The sequence below is a fragment of the Microcebus murinus genome, chromosome 20, assembly GCF_040939455.1.
Source record: "Microcebus murinus isolate Inina chromosome 20, M.murinus_Inina_mat1.0, whole genome shotgun sequence".
Classification (NCBI taxonomy): Eukaryota; Metazoa; Chordata; class Mammalia; order Primates; family Cheirogaleidae; genus Microcebus; species Microcebus murinus.
The window spans coordinates 37,543,516-37,564,103 of NC_134123.1; the positions used below are offsets into that span (position 1 = coordinate 37,543,516).

At 62.2% G+C, this 20,588-nt stretch overlaps 1 protein-coding gene across 2 annotated transcripts; it reads left to right on the forward strand.

The window, feature by feature from the left end:
* Positions 1-1,624: 1,624 nt before the first annotated feature.
* Positions 1,625-19,753, forward strand: TPRA1 (transmembrane protein adipocyte associated 1). 2 transcript variants are annotated; one of them, XM_075995945.1, is made up of 11 exons: positions 1,625-1,924; positions 7,210-7,336; positions 7,485-7,617; positions 12,146-12,232; positions 12,326-12,398; positions 13,909-13,988; positions 15,396-15,506; positions 15,596-15,656; positions 16,417-16,519; positions 18,319-18,399; positions 19,486-19,753. In XM_075995945.1, exons 2-11 carry the CDS (start codon positions 7,227-7,229, stop codon positions 19,715-19,717), a joined length of 1,071 nt encoding a protein of 356 aa, XP_075852060.1. In that variant the 5' UTR covers positions 1,625-1,924; positions 7,210-7,226; the 3' UTR covers positions 19,718-19,753. The 2 variants fall into 2 exon arrangements, with proteins under 2 accessions (XP_075852060.1, XP_075852061.1); XM_075995946.1 differs by lacking the exon at positions 1,625-1,924 and adding an exon at positions 5,385-5,511.
* The last annotated feature ends 835 nt before the right edge of the window (positions 19,754-20,588 follow it).

The following is a 20,588-nucleotide window of genomic DNA, read 5'->3' on the forward strand; positions in this document are numbered from 1 at the left end:
AATAAGTGGGCGCCTAGAGCAATAAGTGGATTCCTAGTGCAATAAGTGGGTGCCTAGTGCAATAAGTGGGTGCCTAGTGCAATAAGTGGATTCCTAGTGCAATAAGTGGGTGCCTAGTGCAATAAGTGGGCGCCTAGAGCAATAAGTGGATTCCTAGTGCAATAAGTGGGTGCCTAGTGCAATAAGTGGGCGCCTAGAGCAATAAGTGGATTCCTAGTGCAATAAGTGGGTGCCTAGTGCAATAAGTGGATTCCTAGTGCAATAAGTGGGCGCCTAGAGCAATAAGTGGGTGCCTAGTGCAATAAGTGGGCGCCTAGAGCAATAAGTGGGTTCCTAGTGCAATAAGTGGGTGCCTAGTGCAATAAGTGGGCGCCTAGAGCAATAAGTGGGCGCCTGGTGCAATAAGTGGGCGCCTACTGCACTAAGCAGGCGCCTGGTGCACTAAATGGGCGCCTGGTGCAATAAGTGGGCACTCGGTGCAATAAGTGGGCGCCTAGTGCAATAAGTGGGCGCCTAGTGCAATAAGCGGGTGCCTGGTGCAATAAGCAGGCGCCTACTGCAATAATTGGTCGCATAGTGCAATAAGTGGGCGCCTACTGCAATAAGTGGGTGAGTCCCTACTGCATTGAGTGGGCGCCTACTGCAATAAGCGGGCGCCCGGTGCAATAAGTGGGCGCCTACTGCAATAAGTGGGCGCCTACTGCAAAAGCGGGAGCTTAGTGCAATAAGCGGGCACCTAGTGCAATAAGCGGGCGCCTCGTGCAATAAGTGGGCGCCTACTGCAATAAGTGGGTGCGTGCCTACTGCCATGAGTGGGCGCCTACTGCAATAAGTGGGTGCGTGCCTACTGCATTGAGTGGGCGCCTACTGCAATTAGCGGGCGCCTGGTGCAATAAGCAGGCGCCTACTGCAATAATTGGTCGCATAGTGCAATAAGCGGGCGCCTACTGCAATAAGCGGGCGCCTGGTGCAGTAAGTGGGCGCCTCCTGTTTGCACCGGGCACCGACTCGCGACGTCGGGATTCCGCACGCAGGGGGGGTGGCAGGCGCGGGGTTCTGTCCCCACGACACCCCCACGTTCTGGTTTTGGGGGTGACAGAGGACTTGGGGGGGGGAAGCGAGTCCCGGGAAGGGAGGGCGGCTCTTCCGAGGGGCTCCAGGGCGCGTGGCCGGGCAGGCGCGGCAGGTGCACCGGCCGGGTGGGGGAGGGGCTGCAGAGCAGGCGACAGTGACAAGCAGCCACCAAGCAGGGTGACACATGGGGGCGACACCCCCATCCCCCCCCAGGCGTGCAAGGGACAAGCTTTGTTCCGCACAGTTCCAGGAGCAGACGCTTCAATGCGGTGCATGCGGGGCAGCGGTGCGGAGGGGAAAAGCGCCACCAACAGGGAGGCGACACCGCCCGAGGTCACCCCTGCGGGTCGCGCCTGGCGGGAACCTTCCCCGCTGTCTCTTTAAGAGGCCAGCGGGCCGGCCCCGCCCCTCTGCAACCTGATTGGCCCGCCCCGCGCCCGTCAGGCATCCTCCTGAATTCCGATTGGCCGCCGGGGCTCCAGGGGGCGGGGCGGGGCGGGGCGGGGCCTGGGCGCCCCGAGTAAGGGACCGCGGCCGTTTCCGCAGTTCGGGGCCGGACGCAAAGGGCCCGCGCGACTTCCCCGGTGGTCGCGGCCGCCGCCGGGCAGCGCTTGAGCTGGGGGGGACGGGTGGCCTCGCGCGCGCTCGTGTCGCCTTCCCGGGGGGCCCCCCGCCACCCCGACTCCCGCGGACAGGGACCCCCCGACCGCCCCCGGCTCTTGCGCGACGCTCCCCGGCGCCGTGGCCTGGCCTTGCGGCGGCGCTGGAGGCCCGAGCTGGAGGCCCGGCGAGGCCTGTCACTCCCGGGGACCCCGGGCGGCCGGGCGTGACGGCGACACGGGGCTGGCAGGTGAGCAGGGGACGCGCCCCACCTTCCCACGTCCCCCCCCCAGGGCCCGGCCCTTCCTCCTCCTCCTCCTCCTCCTCGTCCTCCGTGCGCAGCCTCCACTCTCTCTGGGGGCGAGGCCCGGCCTCCCCGACCGAACAGTGGACAGCATAGCCCGCGCCTGCGCGAGACAGGCAACCCGGGAGGGCTTCCCGGAGGAGGAGGCTGGGGGAGAGAGGCAGATATTGGAGGCTGAGGGTTGAGGCCTAGGGCTGAAGTCCAGCCTCGCCCCCTGCAGGGACAGACAGAGTGACGTGGCCTCCCTCCTGCTGGGCCTTCCTCCTCCTCGTTATTTCTTGTTTTTTTGGGGGGTCACAGAGTCCCGCTCTGTCGCCCGGGCTGGAGTCAGTGAAGTGGCGTCAGCCTCGCTCACAGCAGCCTCCGACTTTGAGGCTCAAGGGATCCTCCTGCCTCGGCCTCCCTCCCGAGTAGCTGGGACTACAGGCACGCGCCTCCACGCCCGGCTCGTTTTTTCTATATATTTTTAGTTGTCCAGCTCATTTTTTTCTTATTTTTTTCAGTAGAGACGGGGTCTCGCTCTTGCTCAGGCTGGCCTCCAACTCCTGACCTCGAGCGAGCCTCCCTCCTCGGCCTCCCAGAGTGCTGGGACTACAGGCATGCGCCAGTCCGCCCGGCTAATGTTTTACGTATATATTTTTAGTTGGCCAATTAATTTCTTTCTAATTTTAGTAGAGACGGGGTCTCGCTCTTGCTCAGGCTGGTTTCGAACTCCTGACTTTCAGCGATCCTCCTGTCTCGGCCTCCACCTGAGTAGCTGGGACGACAGGCATGCGCCACCACGCCCGGCTCATTTTTTTTCTCTATATATATTTTTATTTGTCCAGCTCATTTCTTTCTATTTTTAGTAGAGACGGGGTCTCGCTCTTGCTCAGGCTGGCCTCCAACTCCTGACCTCGAGCAATCCTCCTGCCTCAGCCTCCCAGAGTGCTGGGATGACAGGCAGGCACCACCATGCCCGGCTAATTTTTTTTTTTCAATATATTTTTAGTGTCTAAGTAATTGTTTTCTTTTCTTTTTTTTTTTTAGTAGAGACGGGGTCTCGCTCTTGCTCAGGCTGGCCTCCAACTCCTGACCTCAAGCAATCCTCCCGCCTCAGCCTCCCTCCCGAGTAGCTGGGACTCCAGGCATGCGCCTCCACGCCCGGCTCATTTTTTTCTATAAATTTTACTTGTCCAGCTCATTTCTTCCTTATTTCTTTAGTAGAGATGGGGTCTCGCTCTTGCTCAGGCTGGCCTCCAACTCCTGACCTCGAGCGATCCTCCAGCCTCGGCCTCCCAGAGTGGCCTCCCAGAGTGCTGGGACGACAAACTTGGCCTTTGGAATGTTAATGAGCTTGGGACACACCCTCCCGGGTGGAAGGGACTGTCCCCATTTCTTTGGTCCTGAGAGGCCCAGAGCTGCCCCAGGGCACCCCGTCTGGGAATGGCCTCCCCCCACCCGTCCATTCTGGGCTCAACCCCTTCCTCCCCCGCCCGGCCCCCTCCGCCAGCCTCCACACCTTCCCCTTCCTGGTCACTCTGTCCCCAAGGCCAGGAGCGGAAAACAAGGAGCCGGGCGCGGAGGCTCACGCCTGTCACCCCAGCACTCTGGGAGGCCGAGGAGGGAGGATCGCTCAATGAGGTCAGGAGTTGGAGGCCAGCCTGAGCAAGAGCGAGACCCCGTCTCCACTAAAAAATAAATGGAAAGAAATTAATTGACCAAGTAAAAATATATAGAAAAAACGAGCCGGGCGTGGTGGCGCATGCCTGTAGTCCCAGCTACTTGAGAGGCTGAGGCAGGAGGATCGCTGGAGGCCAAGAGTTGGAGGCTGCTGTGAGCGAGGCTGACGCCACGGCACTCGGCTCAAAAAATACAAATATTTTTATTTGTTTATTTTTTGAGACAGAGTCTCGCTCTGTCGCCCGGGCTGGAGTGAGTGCCGTGGCGTCAGCCTCGCTCACGGCAGCCTCCACCTCCTGGCCTCCAGCAATCCTCCCGCCTCGGCCTCCCTCCCGAGTAGCTGGGACGACAGGCATGCGCCACCACGCCCGGCTCGTTTTTTGTATATATTTTTAGTTCGCCAATTAATTCCTTTCTATTTATAGTAGAGACAGGGTCTCGCTCTTGCTCAGGCTGGTTTCGAACTCCTGACCTCGAGCGATCCTCCCGCCTCGGCCTCCCAGAGTGCCGGGATGACAGGCGTGAGCCTCCGCGCCCGGCTGTTTTTATATATTTTTTAAATTAAATTTTTAATTGTGTATCTTTATTTTATATATCTCTTTTTGTCAATACTGGTCTGCTGTATTCTTCATATTTTTTTTTTTTTTAGTAGAGACAGGGTCTCGCTCTTGCTCAGGCTGGCCTCCAACTCCCGACCTCAAGCGATCCTTCAGCCTCGGCCTCCTCTTCATTATCTGGGATGCCACCATGCCAGGCTAATTTTTTCTATATATTTTTAGTTGACTAATTAATTTCTTTTTTTTTTTTTTTTTTAGTAGAGACGGGGTCTCGCTCTTGCTCACGCTGGCCTCCAACTCCTGACCTCATTGAGCGATCCTCCCGCCTCGGCCTCCCTCCCGAGTAGCTGGGACTCCAGGCGTGAGCCTCCTCGCCCGGCTCGTTTTTTTCTATGTATTTCTAGTTGTCCAGCTAATGTCTTTCTAATTTTTAATTTTTCTTTTATATGTATATTTAGTTTGCCGATTGATTTTTCATTTTTATTTTTTTAAATGTATTTTAAAAATTTAAATTTATAATATTTAATATATTTCTTTCTTTTCTATTTTCCTTCTTCCCAGTTCAATGAAGTGGTCAATTAATTTCTTTCTATTTTTAGTAGAGACGGGGTCTCGCTCTTGCCCATGCTGGCCTCCAACTCCCGGCCTCGAGCGATCCTCCCGCCTCGGCCTCCCTCCCGAGTAGCTGGGACCACAGGCACGCGCCTCCACGCCCGGCTCGTTTTTTTTCTATTTTTACTTGTTTGGTTAATTTTCTTTCTATTTTTTTATAGTAGAGACGGGGTCTCGCTCTTGCCCAGGCTGGCCTCGAACCCCCGGCCTCTGTAACGATCCTCCCTCCTCGGCCTCCCAGACTGCCTGGGCTGACAGGTGTGAGCCTCCGCGCCCGGCCTCTTTTATCAGCTCTGCCACCACGGTGCCAATCCCCGCGGCCGTCACCCCGTTCCCCACGACAGCCGCCCCCCCACCCCGGGATTCCAGGCCGAGGGGAAACAGGTTCTAGTTCAATCCTGGTGCCTTCGACTAACAGGCGGGGAAACCGAGGCATGGGGAGGGCACCTGGCAAGCCGCCGAGTGGCATTTTTGTCTCTGCAGACACACAACGTGGAGGACAACCCCAGAGTTGGGGGGTTTGGGGGACTCAATTCTCCGTTCTCCGAGGTCAGCAGGGTTAGGGGGTGCAGGCAGAAAATCGGGGTACCCCCCCTCCCTGCCCCTTCTAGGCCGCCGGACCCGGAGGGAACCTGGGCCTCTTCGATTCCTGGCCTCGCCAACCGATCCCTCCCTGTCCTCTGTCCCCAACCTCCTTCTCTGGTAAGAAAAGCAAAAATCAACTTAGACATTCATTTCTTTAGCTACGTTCTGGTCTTTCAGCGGCGTTTTTTTTAACGAGGCGTCGCTACCGTCCCCACGGCACCGGGGGTTTGCGGGCGGTGACTCACCCCGGCGTCCCGAAACGGGCACCCGGCGGAACGAGAAGGGCCACCCACGGCCGCCCAGCTCGGTCACCCAGCCGGGGGAGGCTCACGCCTGTCGTCCCAGTGCTCTGGGAGGCCGAGGAGGGAGGATCGCTCGATGGAGGCCAGGAAGTCGAGGCCGGCCTGAGCAAGAGCGAGACCCCCCTGTCTCTACTAGGAAAAAATTAGAAAGAAATTAATTGATCAATTACAAATATATATATATATATATAAAAAATTAGGTGGGCGTGGTGGCTCACGCCTGTCGTCCCAGCTACTCGGGAGGGAGGCCAAGGCGGGAGGATCGCTCGAGGTCAGGAGGTCGAGGCCAGCCTGAGCAAGAGCGAGACCCCCCGTCTCTACTAAAAAAATAGAAAGAAATTAATTGGCCAATTAAAAATATAGAGAAAAACTGTAATCCCAGCTACTCGGGAGGCCGTGGCGGGAGGATCGCTCGAAGTCAGGAGGTCGAGGCCAGCCTGAGCAAGAGTGAGACCCCGTCTCTACTAGAAAAAATAGAAAGAAATTAATTTGGCCAACTAATATATAAAAAAAAAAGATGGGCCGGCGTGGTGGCGCATGCCTGTAGTCCTAGCTACTCGGGAGGGAGGCTGAGGCAGGAGGATCGCTCAGGCTCAGGAGTTGGAGGCCAGCCTGAGCAAGAGCGAGACCCTGTCTCTACTAGAAAAAATAGAAAGAAATTAATTGATCAACTAAAAATATATATATATATAAAAATTAGGCGGGCATAGTGGTGCCTGCCTGTAGTCCCAGCTACTAGGAAGGCCGAGGCGGGAGGCTCGCTCGAGGTCAGGAGTTGGAGGCCAGCCTGAGCAAGAGCGAGACCCCGTCTCTACTAAAAAGATAGAAAGAAATTAATTGATCAACTAAAATATATATATATATATTAGGCGGGCATGGAGGCGCATACCTGTAGTCCCAGCTACTAGGGAGGCCGAGGCAGGAGGATCGCTCGGGGTCAGGAGTTGGAGGCCAGCCTGAGCAAGAGCGAGACCCCGTCTCTACTATAAATAGAAATAAATTAATTGATCAACTATAAAATATATACAAAAAGTTAGCTGGGCGTGGAGGCACATGCCTGTAGTCCCAGCTCCTCGGTAGGGAGGCCGAGGCGGGAGGCTCGCTCGAGGCCAGGGGTTTGAGTCCAGCCTGAGCAAGAGCGAGACCCCGTCTCTACTAAAAATAAAAAGAAATTAATTTGGCCAACTAATATATATATATATATATATATATATATATAAACGAGCCGGGCGTGGAGGCGCATGCCTGTCGTCCCAGCTACTCGGGAGGGAGGCCGAGGCAGGAGGATCGCTTGAGCCTCGAGGCCAGAGGCTGCTGTGAGCGAGGCTGACGCCACGGCACTCACTCCAGCCCGGGCGACAGAGCGAGACTCTGTCTCCAAAAAAAAAAAAATAATAATAATAATAAAAAAAATACATATGTCCCCATGTAATGGGAGGCTCAGCTTAAGGAGTCCAAGTGGCCTCCACCGAGGCTGGTAACCATGGCGACTCCTGCTCCCCCTCTCCCCCAGGGCTGGTGACCGTCGCTATGGTGACGTGGGACAATGGCAGCACCGTGTCACCCCCGCCCCTGGCGCCGAACATCACCGTGCCCCACCGCTGCCTGCTCTTGCTCTACGAGGACATCGGGACGTCCAGGTGAGGCCGGGGAGGGAGGCCGGCCTCGTCTCCCACCCGGGTTCCCCCCACACACACACACACACACACCCCGCCAGGTGCATGCTGGGGGATTTGGGGTCCCAGCAAGGACGACAGGGTGAGCGGCCGTTTTGGCCCCTGCCGCCAGGGTCCGCTACTGGGACCTCTTGCTGCTCGTGCCGAACGTGCTGTTCTTCGCCTTCCTGCTCTGGAAGCTTCCGACCGCCCGGGCCAAGATCAGGGTCACCTCCAGCCCCATCTTCATCACCTTCTACCTCCTGGTGAGTCCCCGGGCGCCCCGGCGGCGGGGAAAAAAAAACCCCGAGTCTACACCCGCGGTGAGCCGAGAGAGAGAGAATTAAGTGATTTTTCGCTGGAAGGCGGGCGTCGGGTACGGCTGTATCCAGCAGACGGGACGATGTCGCCGGGACGCCGTCCGTCCGCGTCTCTGCCGTCGCCCGGCCGGGACCCGCTCCCAGCGGTCACCCTGCGAGTTCCGATCCGCCAAGGGGGCACGGCTCTTTGTCTCGGGGCAGCCAGTGGTGTGGACGGTGTTGCCGCCGGTGTAGACCTGGCCCGGGTCGGGGCCTGCGAGCGTGTTCGTGCCCCGGCGGGGCGGCGCCGGGGGGCAGGGAGGCTGGGGCGGGGCGGGGCGCGGGGACGGTGGCAGGTGGCTCGGGAGGGGGAGGGGGAGGGGGTCCCTAAAGGAGGACGAGGGGACCCGGGCGTCCTGCGAGGCCTGCTTGGGGCCGGCGCGTGCCCGCTGGGACGGGTGGCAGGGCGGGGCCGTGGAAGGCGGCTGCAGGTGCGTGGGCCGTCCAGGTGTGAGTTACCCAGGTGCGAGTTACCCAGGTGCGAGTTACCCAGGTGCGAGTTGTCCAGGTGCGAGTTGTCCAGGCGCGAGTTGTCCAGGCGCGAGTTATCCAGGTGTGGCCTGTCCAGGTGTGAGTTATCCAGGTGTGAGTTATCCAGGTGTGAGTTATCCAGGTGTGAGTTATCCAGGTGTGAGTTATCCAGGTGTGAGTTATCCAGGTGTGGCCTGTCCAGGTGTGAGTTATCCAGGTGTGAGTTATCCAGGTGTGGCCTGTCCAGGTGTGAGTTATCCAGGTGCGAGTTGTCCAGGTGCGAGTTATCCAGGTGTGAGTTATCCAGGTGTGGCCTGTCCAGGTGTGAGTTATCCAAGTGTGAGTTATCCAGGTGCGAGTTATCCAGGTGCAGCCTGTCCAGGTGTGAGTTATCCAGGTGCGGCCTGTCCAGGTGTGAGTTATCCAGGTGTGAGTTATCCAGGTGCGAGTTATCCAGGTGCGGCCTGTCCAGGTGTGAGTTATCCAGGTGTGAGTTATCCAAGTGCGAGTTGTCCAGGTGCGAGTTATCCAGGTGTGGCCTGTCCAGGTGTGAGTTATCCAGGTGCAGGCTGTCCAGGTGCGAGTTATCCAGGTGTGAGTTGTCCAGGTGCGAGTTATCCAGGTGTGAGTTTTCCAGGTGCGAGTTGTCCAGCTGTGAGTTATCCAGGTGTGGCCTGTCCAGCTGTGAGTTATCCAGGTGCAGGCTGTCCAGGTGCGAGTTGTCCAGGTGTGAGTTATCCAGGTGCGAGTTGCCCAGGTGCAAGTTGTCCAGGTGTGAGTTGTCCAGGTGTGGCCTGTCCAGGTGCGAGTTGTCCAGGTGCGAGTTGCCCAGGTGCAAGTTGTCCAGGTGCGGGCTGTCCAGGTGTGGCCTGTCCAGGTGCGAGTTGTCCAGGTGCGAGTTACCCAGGTGCGAGTTGTCCAGGTGTGAGTTGTCCAGGTGCGAGTTACCCAGGTGCGAGTTGTCCAGGTGCGAGTTGTCCAGGTGCGAGTTACCCAGGCGCGAGTTGTCCAGGTGTGAGTTGTCCAGGTGTGGCCTGTCCAGGTGCGAGTTGTCCAGGTGTGAGTTGTCCAGGTGTGGCCTGTCCAGGTGCGAGTTACCCAGGTGCGAGTTACCCAGATGCGAGTTGTCCAGGTGCGACTTATCCAGGTGAGGACCGCCCACCTGTGTCCCCTCCAGGCCAGGCTGGGCACTGGGCAGGCAGAGAGACAAACAAGGGGCCGGGGCAGCCCTGGAGGCTGTCAGTGGAGGCCCGGGGCCCCCTGGGCAGACGGACGCCCCCTCCCCTGTGACCCAGGCTAGAGGGGGAAACTGAGGCCTCCTTTCTTTTTCCTTTTTTGAGACCGAGTCTCGCTCTGTCCCCCGTGGCATCAGCCTCCACCTCCTGGCCTCCAGCGATCCTCCTGCCTCGGCCTCCTCCCTTCCCTTCCACGGCCTCTCCGCCTCCTTAGCGTGTTCATTCCACGCATATTAAGCACCCACGACCTTCCGGGCAGGGAAAAGGGGACCGGGGACACACAAAGCGGGGTCCCCCCACCCCCCGCCCGCATCCTCTACGGGCCTCATCCCAAAGAGGTCAGGAGGCAGCGGCAAGCGCGGACTCCGGCGGACAGCCTGTAAATCCGGCCTCGATGCTGTGTGACACTAGCCCGGTGGCTTAACCTCTCTGTGCCTCCCGTGTGTTAAAAACACGCATTAAAACGTGTTTTAGGCGGCGCGCGCTGGTCCTACATGGGGACAGCCCGCCAGGCCCCGGCCCAGGGGACGCTGGGTATACAGTCGGCACGCGGCGGCTTGCCGTTGTCCCTTTGGAGGCTCGCGGTGGCCGCCAACGGTTGTCACAGCAAAAACAGGACACAGAGCGTGTGTCGATCCGGAAGCTTCTTCGTGTCGGGAGACCCGGCTGGGACTCCTGGGAGCCTGAGGAAGAGGCAGAGGCTCGCTCTGTCGCCCGGGCGTCAGCCTCGCTCACAGCAGCCTCCACCTCCTGGCCTCCAGCGAGCCTCCCGCCTCGGCCTCCCTCCCGAGTAGCTGGGACGACAGGCACGCGCCTCCACGCCCGGCTCGTTTTTTCTCTATATATTTTTATTTGGGCGATTAATTTCTTTTTATTTTTTTTTTGAATAGAGACGGGGTCTCGCTCTTGCTCAGGCTGGTTTCGAACTCCTGGCCTCCAGCGAGCCTCCTGCCTCGGCCTCCCTCCCGAGTAGCTGGGACTACAGGCATGCGCCACCACGCCCGGCTCGTTTTTTCGATATATATATATTTTTTAATTAGCCAATTAATTTCTTTCTGTTTTTTTAGTAGAGACGGGGTCTCGCTCTTGCTAATCAGGCTGGCCTCCAACTCCTGACCTCGAGCGAGCCTCCTGCCTTGGCCTCCCTCCCAAGTAGCTGGGATGACAGGCGTGAGCCTCCGCACCCGGCTAATTTTTTCTATATATTTTCAGTTGTCCAGATAATTTCCTTCTTTTTTTTTTTTTCTTTTTAGTAGAGATGAGGTCTCGCTCTTGCTCAGGCTGGCCTCCAACTCCTGACCTCGAGCGAGCCTCCCTCCTCAGCCTCCCTCCCGAGTAGCTGGGACTCCAGGCACGCGCCACCACGCCCGGCTGATTTTTTTCTGTATATTTTTATTTCTCCGACTCATTTCTTTCTATTTTTTTTAGTAGAGACGGGGTCTCGCTCTTGCTAATCAGGCCGGCCTCCAACTCCCGACCTCGAGCGATCCTCCCTCCTCGGCCTCCTCCCAGAGAGCTGGGCTGACAGGCGTGAGCCTCCGCGCCCGGCCTCCTGGGGTGCTTTTGCTGTCCCCGAGGCCAGGAGTTGGGGGGGAAGGGGGGCGGCATAAGAGAGGAAGAGGAGGGAGAGGAAGGTGGCCGTTGCTATAGTGAAGAAGTGACAAGATTGCAACGGGCACTTTCTGAAAAACCTCCACTCCGGGAGCCTCACCCTTGAGGCCTCTCTCTCCAGCCTCTACCCCCCGGGGAGCCTTTTCTCACCCGGTCCCCTGTCAAAACCGTAACTATGACAACAGGCACCACCCACGTGTGACACACTTGACCCCTCCCTCCCGTCAGTCTGAGGCTCCAGCGATCCTCCCGCCTCGGCCTCCCTCCCGAGTAGCTGGGACCACAGGCGTGCGCCTCCACGCCCGGCTCGTTTTTTTTTCTGTTTTTGTTTTTTTGGGTAATTTGTTTCTGTTTTTTAGTAGAGACGGGGTCTCACGCTCTTGCTCGGGCTGGCCTCCACCTCCTGGCCTCGAGCGAGCCTCCCTCCTCGGCCTTCCTCCTGAGTAGCTGGGACTCCAGGCGTGCGCCACCGCGCCTGGCCTCATTTTTTTCTATATATATTTTATTTGTCCGACTCATTTCTTTCTATATTTTTAGTAGAGACGGGGTCTCGCTCTTGCTCGGGCTGGCCTCCAACTCCTGGCCTCGAGCGAGCCTCCCTCCTCGGCCTCCCTCCTGAGTAGCTGGGACTCCAGGCGTGCGCCACCACGCCCGGCTCGTTTTTTTTTTTCTGTTTTTGTTTTTTTGGGTAATTTGTTTCTATTTTTCAGTAGAGACGGGGTCTCACGCTCTTGCTCAGGCTGGCCTCCACCTCCTGGCCTCGAGCGAGCCTCCCTCCTTGGCCTCCCTCCCCCCGAGTAGCGCGCCACCACACCCCTGGCCTCATTTTTTTCTATATATATATATTTTTTTATTTGTCCGACTCATTTCTTTCTATGTTTTTAGTAGAGACGGGGGTCTGGCTCTTGCTCGGGCTGGCCTCCACCTCCTGGCCTCATGCATTCGATCCTCCGTCCTCGGCCTCCTCCCTCCCAGAGCGCTGGGACGACAGGCGCGAGCCTCCCCGTTTTGATGCGCGGCTGCTGCGGATCTGGGGGCGCTCAGGCTGGGTCCCCCCGCTCGGGGGCGCCCCGCGTGACCCGCACCCCACCTGCGCCCCCCCCTCCCCGGCCCCGCAGGTGTGCGTGGTGGCCTTGGTGGGCATCGCCCGCGCCGTGGTGTCCATGACCGTGAGCACCTCGGACGCCGCCACCGTGGCTGACAAGGTGAGGCCGGGGGAGGCCGCGGGGTGCAGGTGGGGGGCCCCCCGGCCCCGCCCCCTCCCCACGCCCCGTGACCCCGCCCGCTCTCGCGTGCAGATCCTCTGGGAGATCACGCGCTTCTTCCTGCTGGCCATCGAGCTCAGCGTGCTCATCCTGGGCCTGGCCTTCGGTGCGTGCCCGCGGGGGCGGGGCTTCGGGGCGGGGTCGGGGCTGGGGCGAGGTGGGCGGGGCTTGTGGAAGATAGGGGCGGGGCTGGGGAGTTGGTGGGTGGGGCTAGGAGGAGGGGTGGGGCTTGGGGAAGGGACTTGCAGGACTTCTATGGATGGGGCGGGGCTATGGGCTTGGTGGGCGGGGTTTGTGGGGGATAGGGGCGGGGCTAGGGAATTGGTGGGTGGGGCTAGGGAGTTGGTGGGTGGGGCTTGGGGAAGGGAATTGCAGGACTTGTGGGATGGGGGCGGGGCTAGGGAATTGGTGGGTGGGGCTAGGGGGTAGGAGCAGCCTGGAAGGGTGGGGATTGGGGGCGTGGCTATGTGTGTGGGGGGCGGGGCTAGGGGCTAAGAGCTGGCTTGGGGGCGGGGCTTGGGGACTAGGAGCATGCTTGAGGGGCGGGGCTTGGGGAAGGGACTTGTGGGGCTGGGGGCGGGGCTAGGGGGCTAGGAGCATGCTTGAAGGGCGGGGCTTGGGGGCGGGGCTTGGGACTAGGAGCATGCTTGAGGGGCGGGGCTTGGGGGCGGGGCTAGGGGACTAGGAGCATGCTTGAGGGGCGGGGCTTGGGGGCTAGGCGCATGCTTGAGGGGTGGGGCTTGGGGGAGAGACTTGTCGGACTTGTGGGGCTGGGGGCGGGGCTATGTATTTGGTGGGCGGGGCTAGGGTGGGCGTGGTGGGTGGGGCTAGGGTCTAGGTGCAGGCTGGAGGGGTGGGGCTTGGGGCGTGGACTTGCCGGCCTTGGGGGGCTAGGGGCTCAGCTGGGGGCGGGGCTATGTGTTTGGTGGGCGGGGCTAGGTGTAGGAGCGGGCTTGAGGGGTGGGGCTTGGGGACGGGTCTTGCAGGACTTGTGGGGCTTGGGGGTGGGGCTAGGGACTTGGTGGGCGGGGCTAGGGGCGGGGCTTGATGAACTGGGCTAGTGCCTTGTGGGGCTAGGGGACTTGGTGGGCGGGGCTAGGGACTTGGTGGGTGGGGCCGGGGGCGGGGCTTGGTGGACAGAGCTAGGGGCGGGGGCTAGGGGCTTGTGGGGATAGGGGCTGGGCTTGGGGCTAGGAGCAGGCTTGGTGGGCGGGGCTAGGGACTTTGTGGGCGGGGCTTTGGGGGCTAGTGGCTGGTGTTGTGGGCGGGGCTAGGGGTTGGTGGGCAGGGCTAGAGGCTAGGAGCATGCTTGGTGGGCGGGGCTAGGGGCTGGGTGTGCCCCTGGTTGGCGGGGCTAGGGGTTGGTGGGCGGAACTAGAGGCTAGGAGCGTGCTTGGTGGGCGGGGCTTGCTGGGCTAGTGGCTGGGGGCGGGGCTAGGGGCTGGGAGTGTGCCTGGTGGGCGGGGCTAGAGGCTAGGAGCATGCTTGGTGGGCGGGGCTTGTGGATTAGAGGTGTGGCTTGGGGCGGGGCTTGCGGGCAGGTGATGACATGCCCACCTGCCCCTCCCCCGGTCACCTGGCTGGGCTCCTGCTCACGGGCCGCGTGTCCCTTCCAGGTCACCTGGAGAGCAAGTCCAGCATCAAGCGGGTGCTGGCCATCACCACCGTGCTGTCCCTGGCCTACTCCGTCACCCAGGTGAGAGGGTGGGCGGGGCCAGGTGTGCCAGGGCGGGGTCACGGGACGAAGGACATCCAGGTCCTGGGGTTTTGGGTGCCAGGTTGCCAACGGTCACCAGGTGCAGTTTTCTCGAACATTAAGAACACCTGCGAGGCCGGGCGCGGAGGCTCACGCCTGTCCTCCCAGCACTCTGGGAGGGAGGCCGAGGAGGGAGGATCGCTCGAGGCCAGGAGTTCGAGGCCGGCCTGAGCAAGAGCGAGACCCCCTTCTCTACTAAAAAAAAGAAAGAAATTAGCCAAACAACTAAAAATATATATATACAAAAAAAAACGAGCCGGGCGTGGTGGCGCGTGCCTGTCAGTCCCAGCTACTCGGGAGGGAGGCCGAGGCGGGAGGCTCGCTCGAGGCCAGGAGTCGGAGGCCGCTGTGAGCAAGACTCTGTCTCAAAAAAAAATAAAATAAAATAAATTAAGAGCACCTGAGAATCCACCTGGGCTGCTGGCCACGGGGCAAGTCTGAGAGTGACGTCCGTCCAGCAGGTCAGGATGTGACAAATTGGAGGCCGGGACCTGCCGTTGTCACAAGCAGCCCAGGCAGGGGGAACGGGGGTCTGCAGGTGACCCTGGGTGGCGTGGGGGGACAGAGGCCGTCCTTCTACCTGTCCCTGTCCCCACGCACGGGCCTCGTGACCCGAGGCTGGACCCGTTCGGGGTGCCAGAGTTGGGTTGAGAAGGAGGACAGGACGTGGCGAGGCCACCGGAGGCTGAACTTGGGCAGGTGGAGAGCTTGGGGGCTTTTGATTTATTTTTATTTTTTGGGGGGGACAGGGTCTCGCTCTGTCGCCCGGGGCTGGAGTGAGCGCCGTGGCGTCAGCCTTGCTCACGGCGGCCTCCGACTCCTGGCCTCCAGCGAGCCTCCCGCCTGGGCCTCCCTCCCTCCCGAGGAGCTGGGACGACAGGCACGCGCCTCCACGCCCGGCTCGTTTTTTCTATTTTTATTTATTTGGTTAATTTATTTCTATTTTTAGTAGAGACGGGGTCTCGCTCATTGCTCAGGCTGGTTTTGACCTCCTGGCCTCGAGTGATCCTCCTGCCTCGGCCTCCCTCCCGAGGAGCTGGGATGACAGGCGTGAGCCACCACGCCCGGCTCGGTTTTTTTCTATATATTTTTAGTCGTCCAGCTCATTTCTTTCTATTTTTTTTAGTAGAAACAAAGGTGTCGCTCTTGCTCAGGCTGGCCTCGCCCTCCTGGCCTCGAGCGATCCTCCCGCCTCGGCCTCCCGGAGGCCCAAGCCGCGCCTGGGGGCTTAGCTGGCGACCCAGGCTGGTCGTGGTGACTCCCCGCCCACTAGGTGTCCAGGGAGGGATCCCCCAGATGGGGGGGACGGCCTGCGCGACCCTGTCCCTCCCTGTCCCCACCCCGCAGGGGACCCTGGAGATCCTGTACCCGGACGCCCACCTGTCCGCAGAGGACTTCAACATCTACGGCCACGGCGGCCGCCAGTTCTGGCTGGTCAGCTCCTGCTTTTTCTTCCTGGTGAGGCAGGTGCAGGCCCGGGGGCAGGTGGGTGGCCCGGGGAGGGGGCCGGCGACCGTCCCAGCCCCGGGGCTGTGCTGTCCCCGCAGGTCTACTCCCTGGTGGTCGCGCTGCCCAGGACGCCGCTGAAGGACCGCATCTCCCTGCCCTGTGAGCGCCCGGGCGGTGGGCCGCGCCGCAGACTGCGGGAGGGGCGGGGAGGCAGGCGCTCACCTGTGCCACCTGTCACCTGTCCCACCTGTGCCACCTGTCCCACCTGTCCCACCTGTCCCACCTGTGCCACCTGTCCCACCTGAGCCACCTGTCCCACCTGTCCCACCTGTCCCACCTGTGCCACCTGTCACCTGTGCCACCTGTCCCACCTGTCACCTGTGCCACCAGTCCCACCTGTCCCACCTGTGCCACCTGTCCCACCTGTGCCACCTGCCCCACCTGTCCCACCTGTCACCTGTGCCACCTGTGCCACCTGTCACCTGTGCCACCTGTCCCACCTGTGCCACCTGTGCCACCTGTCCCACCTGTCACCTGTGCCACCTATCCCACCTGTGCCACCTGTCCCCCCTGTCCCACCTGTGCCACCTGTCCCCCTGTGCCACCTGTCCCACCTGTGCCACCTGTCCCACCTGTGCCACCTATCCCCCCTGTCCCACCTATCCCACCTGTCCCCCCTGTGCCACCTGTGCCACCTGTCCCCCCTGTGCCACCTGTGCCACCTGTCCCACCTGTGCCACCTGTCCCCCCTGTGCCACCTGTCCCACCTGTGCCACCTGTCCCCCCTGTGCCACCTGTCCCACCTGTGCCACCTGTGCCACCTGTCCCCCGTCCCACCTGCCCCCCCTCTCCCCCCTGTGCCACCTGTCCCCCCTGTGCCACCTGTCACCTGTGCCCTGCATTTTCACCCCGCCCGCAGCGCGGAGGAGCTTCTACGTGTACGCGGCCATCCTGGCGCTGCTCAACCTGCTGCAGGGGCTGGGCAGCGCGCTCCTGTGCGTCGACGTCATCCAGGGGCTCTGGTACGGCGGGCGGGGCGGGTGCATGGGTGGGGGCGGGGTGCATGGGTGGGGGCGGGGGTGGGGTGCATGGGTAGGGGCGGGGTGCATGGGTGGGGGCGGGGTGCATGGGTGGGGGCGGGGGTGGGGTGCATGGGCGGGGGTGGGGTGCATGGGCGGGGGTGGGGTGCATGGGTGGGGGCGGGGTGCATGGGTGGGGGCGGGGGTGGGGTGCATGGGCGGGGGTGGGGTGCATGAGTGGGGGCGGGGGTGGGGTGCATGGGCGGGGGTGGGGTGCATGGGTGGGGACGGGGGTGGGGTGCATGGGTGGGGGTGCATGGGTGGGGGCGGGGGTGGGGTGCATGGGCGGGGGTGGGGTGCATGAGTGGGGGCGGGGGTGGGGTGCATGGGCGGGGGTGGGGTGCATGGGTGGGGACGGGGGTGGGGTGCATGGGTGGGGGTGCATGGGTGGGGGCGGGGGTGGGGTGCATGGGCGGGGGTGGGGTGCATGGGTGGGGGCGGGGGTGGGGTGCATGGGTGGGGGTGGGGTGCATGGGTAGGGGTGCATAGTTAGGGGGTGGGGAGCATGGCTGGGGGTGGGGTGCATGGGTGGGGGTGCATAGTTAGGGGATGGGGTGGGGTACATGGGTAGGGTGGGGTGCATAGGTGGGGGTGCATAGTTAGGGGGTGGGGTGCATGGGTGGGGATGCACAGTTAGGGGGTAGGGGAGTGCATGGGTGGGGTGGGGTGCATGGGTGGGGGTGGGTTGCATGGGTGGGGGTGCATAGTTAGGGGGTGGGGTGCATGGGTAGGGTGGGGTGCATAGGTGGGGGTGCATAGTTAGGAGGTGGGGAGCATGGGTGGGGGTGCACAGTTAGTGGGTACCGGGGTGCATGGGTGGGGTGGGGTGTATGGGTGGGGGTGCATAGTTAGGAGGTGGGGTGGGGTGCATGGGTGGGGGTGGGGTGCATGGTGGGGGTGCACAGTTAGGGGGTGGGGTAAGGTGCGTGGGTAGGGGTGGGGTGGGGTGCATAGGGGGTTGGGGTGCATGGGTGGGGCTGCATAGTTCAGAGGTAGGGTGGGGTGTATGAGTGGGGTGGGGTGCATGGGTGGGGGTGCACAGTTAGGTGGTACGGTGGGGTGCATGGGTGGGGGTGGGGTGCATGGGTGGGGGTGGGGGTGCACACTTCGGGGATGGGGTGGTGCATGGGTTGGGGCACACAGTTGGGGGTACGGTGGGGTGCATAGGTGGGGGTGGGGTGCATGAGTAGGGGTGCACAGTTAGGAGGTGGGGTGGGGAGCATGGGTAGGGGTGGGGTGCATGGGTGGGGGTGCACAGTTAGGGGGTGGGGTGGGGTGCATGGGTGGGGGTGGGTGCATGGGTAGGGGTGGGGTGCATGGGTGGGGGTGCACAGTTAGGGGGTGGGGTGGGGTGCATGGGTGGGGGTGGGTGCATGGGTAGGGGTGGGGTGCATGGGTGGGGGTGCACAGTTAGGGGGTGGGGTGGTGCATGGGTGGGGGTGTGTGGAGCGTGTTGATGGGGTGGGGGATGGGTTCAAGGGTGGGGGTGGGGTGGGGCTCCAGGCTGGGTGGGCCACAGGGCTGGGGTGCAGAGTGGGGTTCGGGCATGGAGTGCAGGGGTGGGTGTGGGGGGCTCGAGGCAGCGTGGGGTTCAGGGGCGGGGTGCAGAGTGGGGGAGGGGGGAAGCACGGGGGTGGGGTGTGGGAAGGGGCGGGGCGTCGTCTGGGGGCGGGGCTTGGCCCCCGTGGGGACGGCTCGGCCCGCGAGGCCCCGCCCCCGGCCCTCACGCCCCGCCCCCACAGCTGCGTGGACGTCACCACCTTCCTGTACTTCAGCTTCTTCGCGCCGCTCATCTACGTGACCTTCCTGCGCGGCTTCTTCGGGTGAGCGCGGGCGGGCGTGGACGCGCACACACGTTTGCACACACACGTGTTTGCACACACGCGTTTGCACACACGTGTTTGCACGCAAATGCACATGTTTGCACATGGACACACGTCTTGTACATACACACGTTTTGCATGCACTCACATGCTTTGCACGCGCGTGCACATGTTTGCACACGCACGCACGTTTTGTACAGACACACATTTTGCACGTGCACACACGTTTGCAAACGCACACACGTTTTGTCTGCGCGCGCCCATTTTGCACGCATGCACAGGTTTCACATGCGGACGCACATGTTTGCACGCACACGCACATGCACACGCACACATGTCTTGCACGCACACACGTTTTGCGCACACGCGTGTTTTGCACGCCAACGCACATGTTTGCACACACACGCACATGTCTTGCAGGCGCACACACGTTTTGCACACACGTGTTTTGCACGCCAACGCACACGTTTGCACACGCACGCACGTCTTGCATGCACGCACGTGCTTCCACACGCACATATATGTTGTGCACGTGCACACACGTTTGCACGCCCACGCACGTATGCGTTTTGCACGCGCACACACTTGTTTTGCACGCGCGCACACGTGCACGATTTCCCCACCGGGGGAAAAAAAAAACGCAGAGGCACCGCGCGCGGGTCCGCGTCCCTGTGTTTGAACAACCCGGGCGTCGGCGCCAAGCGCTTTATTGAGCAACGTCTACACGACACCCCACCGGACCCTGCAGGAAACAGGACGCGGAGCAGAGCGGACCCGCGCCCCTGCCCTGGGGGAGGGGCAGTCGGACGGCTTTGCTCTCTGGGGGGGGGGACGGTCACCCCGGTAACCGTGGGCGTGGGTGGCTTTTCCGGGGTGGAGGTGACAGAGGGTCACAGGGGACCCCAAGCCCCAACTCGCATCGACCCCCCAATTTTAGGGTCTCTCTCCTTAAACCGGGCGCGCCTGCCTTCTCGGTTGGGGACGGTCGCCCCGGGAGCCCGCGGGGTGGCGGGGGTGGCGGGGGACCCGAGGTGGCCATTCCGGGGGTGACACCCCGGGGACTCCCGTGTCCCCCGCGCCCCGCAGCTCGGAGCCCAAGATCCTCTTCTCGTACAAGAGCCAGGTGGACGAGCCCGACGAGCCCGACCTGCACCTGCCGCAGCCCTACGCGGTGGCGCGGCGCGAGGGGACCGAGGGGACCCCGGGGACCCCGGCCTCGGCCCGCGGCTACTCCAGCACCCAGTTCCACGAGGCCGGCCTCCGCCACGCCGGCCTCCGCGGCGCCGACAGCGAGCGCTGGAGGCCCATCAACGCCTGAGGGAGGCCCGGGGCGGAGGCCGGCGGGGGTGGAGGGTGGGGGAAAGAGGGGGACGAGGCCCGACCTCTCCGGTCTGGAGGCTCCTTCGCCCTCGTCCCTCGGGGCTGCCCTTGAGCCCCTGACTCACTTCCGCCTGCCTGCCCTCCCCTCCCCCCACTTCCGCCTGCCTGCCCTCCCCCACTTCCGCCTGCCTGCCCTCCCCTCCCCCCACTTCCGCCTGCCTCCCCTCCCCCCACTTCCGCCTGCCTGCCCTCCCCCTCCCCCACTTCCGCCTGCCTCCCCTCCCCCTCCCCCACTTCTGCCTGCCTGCCCTCCCCTCCCCCACTTCCGCCTGCCTGCCCTCCCCCACTTCCGCCTGCCTCCCCCTCCCCCAGCCTCCCCTTCCCCTCCTCCACTTCCGCCTGCCTCCCCTCCCCTCCCCCACTTCCGCCTGCCTCCCCTCCCCTCCCCCACTTCCGCCTGCCTGCCCTCCCCTCCCCGGCTTCCGCCTGCCTCCCCTCCCCCACTTCCGTCTGCCTCCCCTCCCCCTCCTCCACTTCCACCTGCCTCCCCTCCCCCCACTTCCGCCTGACCCTCCCCCTTCCAACCTGTCCCCCTTTCCACCTGCTCCTCCCCCCACTTCCTCCTGCCCCCTCCCCCTTCCGCCTGGCCCCTCCCCCTTCCGCCTGGCCCCTCCCCCTTCCACCTGGCCCCTCCCCCTTCCACCTGGCCCCTCCCCCTTCCACCTGACCCCTCCCCTTTCCACCTGACCCCTCCCCTTCCAGCTGACCCCTCCCCCTTCCACCTGCCCCTCCCCCCACTTCCACCTGCCCCCTCCCCCTTCCACCTGCCCCCTCCCCCTATTCCACCTGCCCCTCCTCCTTCAACCTGC

Coding starts and splice junctions, on each gene's coding strand:
- TPRA1 (XM_075995945.1), top strand. CDS start 7,227: ATGGTGACGTGGGACAATGGCAGCACCGTGTCACCCCCGCCCCTGGCG. Junction 12,399..13,908: donor CATCCTGGGCCTGGCCTTCG/GTGCGTGCCCGC, acceptor TGTCCCTTCCAG/GTCACCTGGAGAGCAAGTCC. Junction 18,400..19,485: donor TTCCTGCGCGGCTTCTTCGG/GTGAGCGCGGGC, acceptor CGCGCCCCGCAG/CTCGGAGCCCAAGATCCTCT.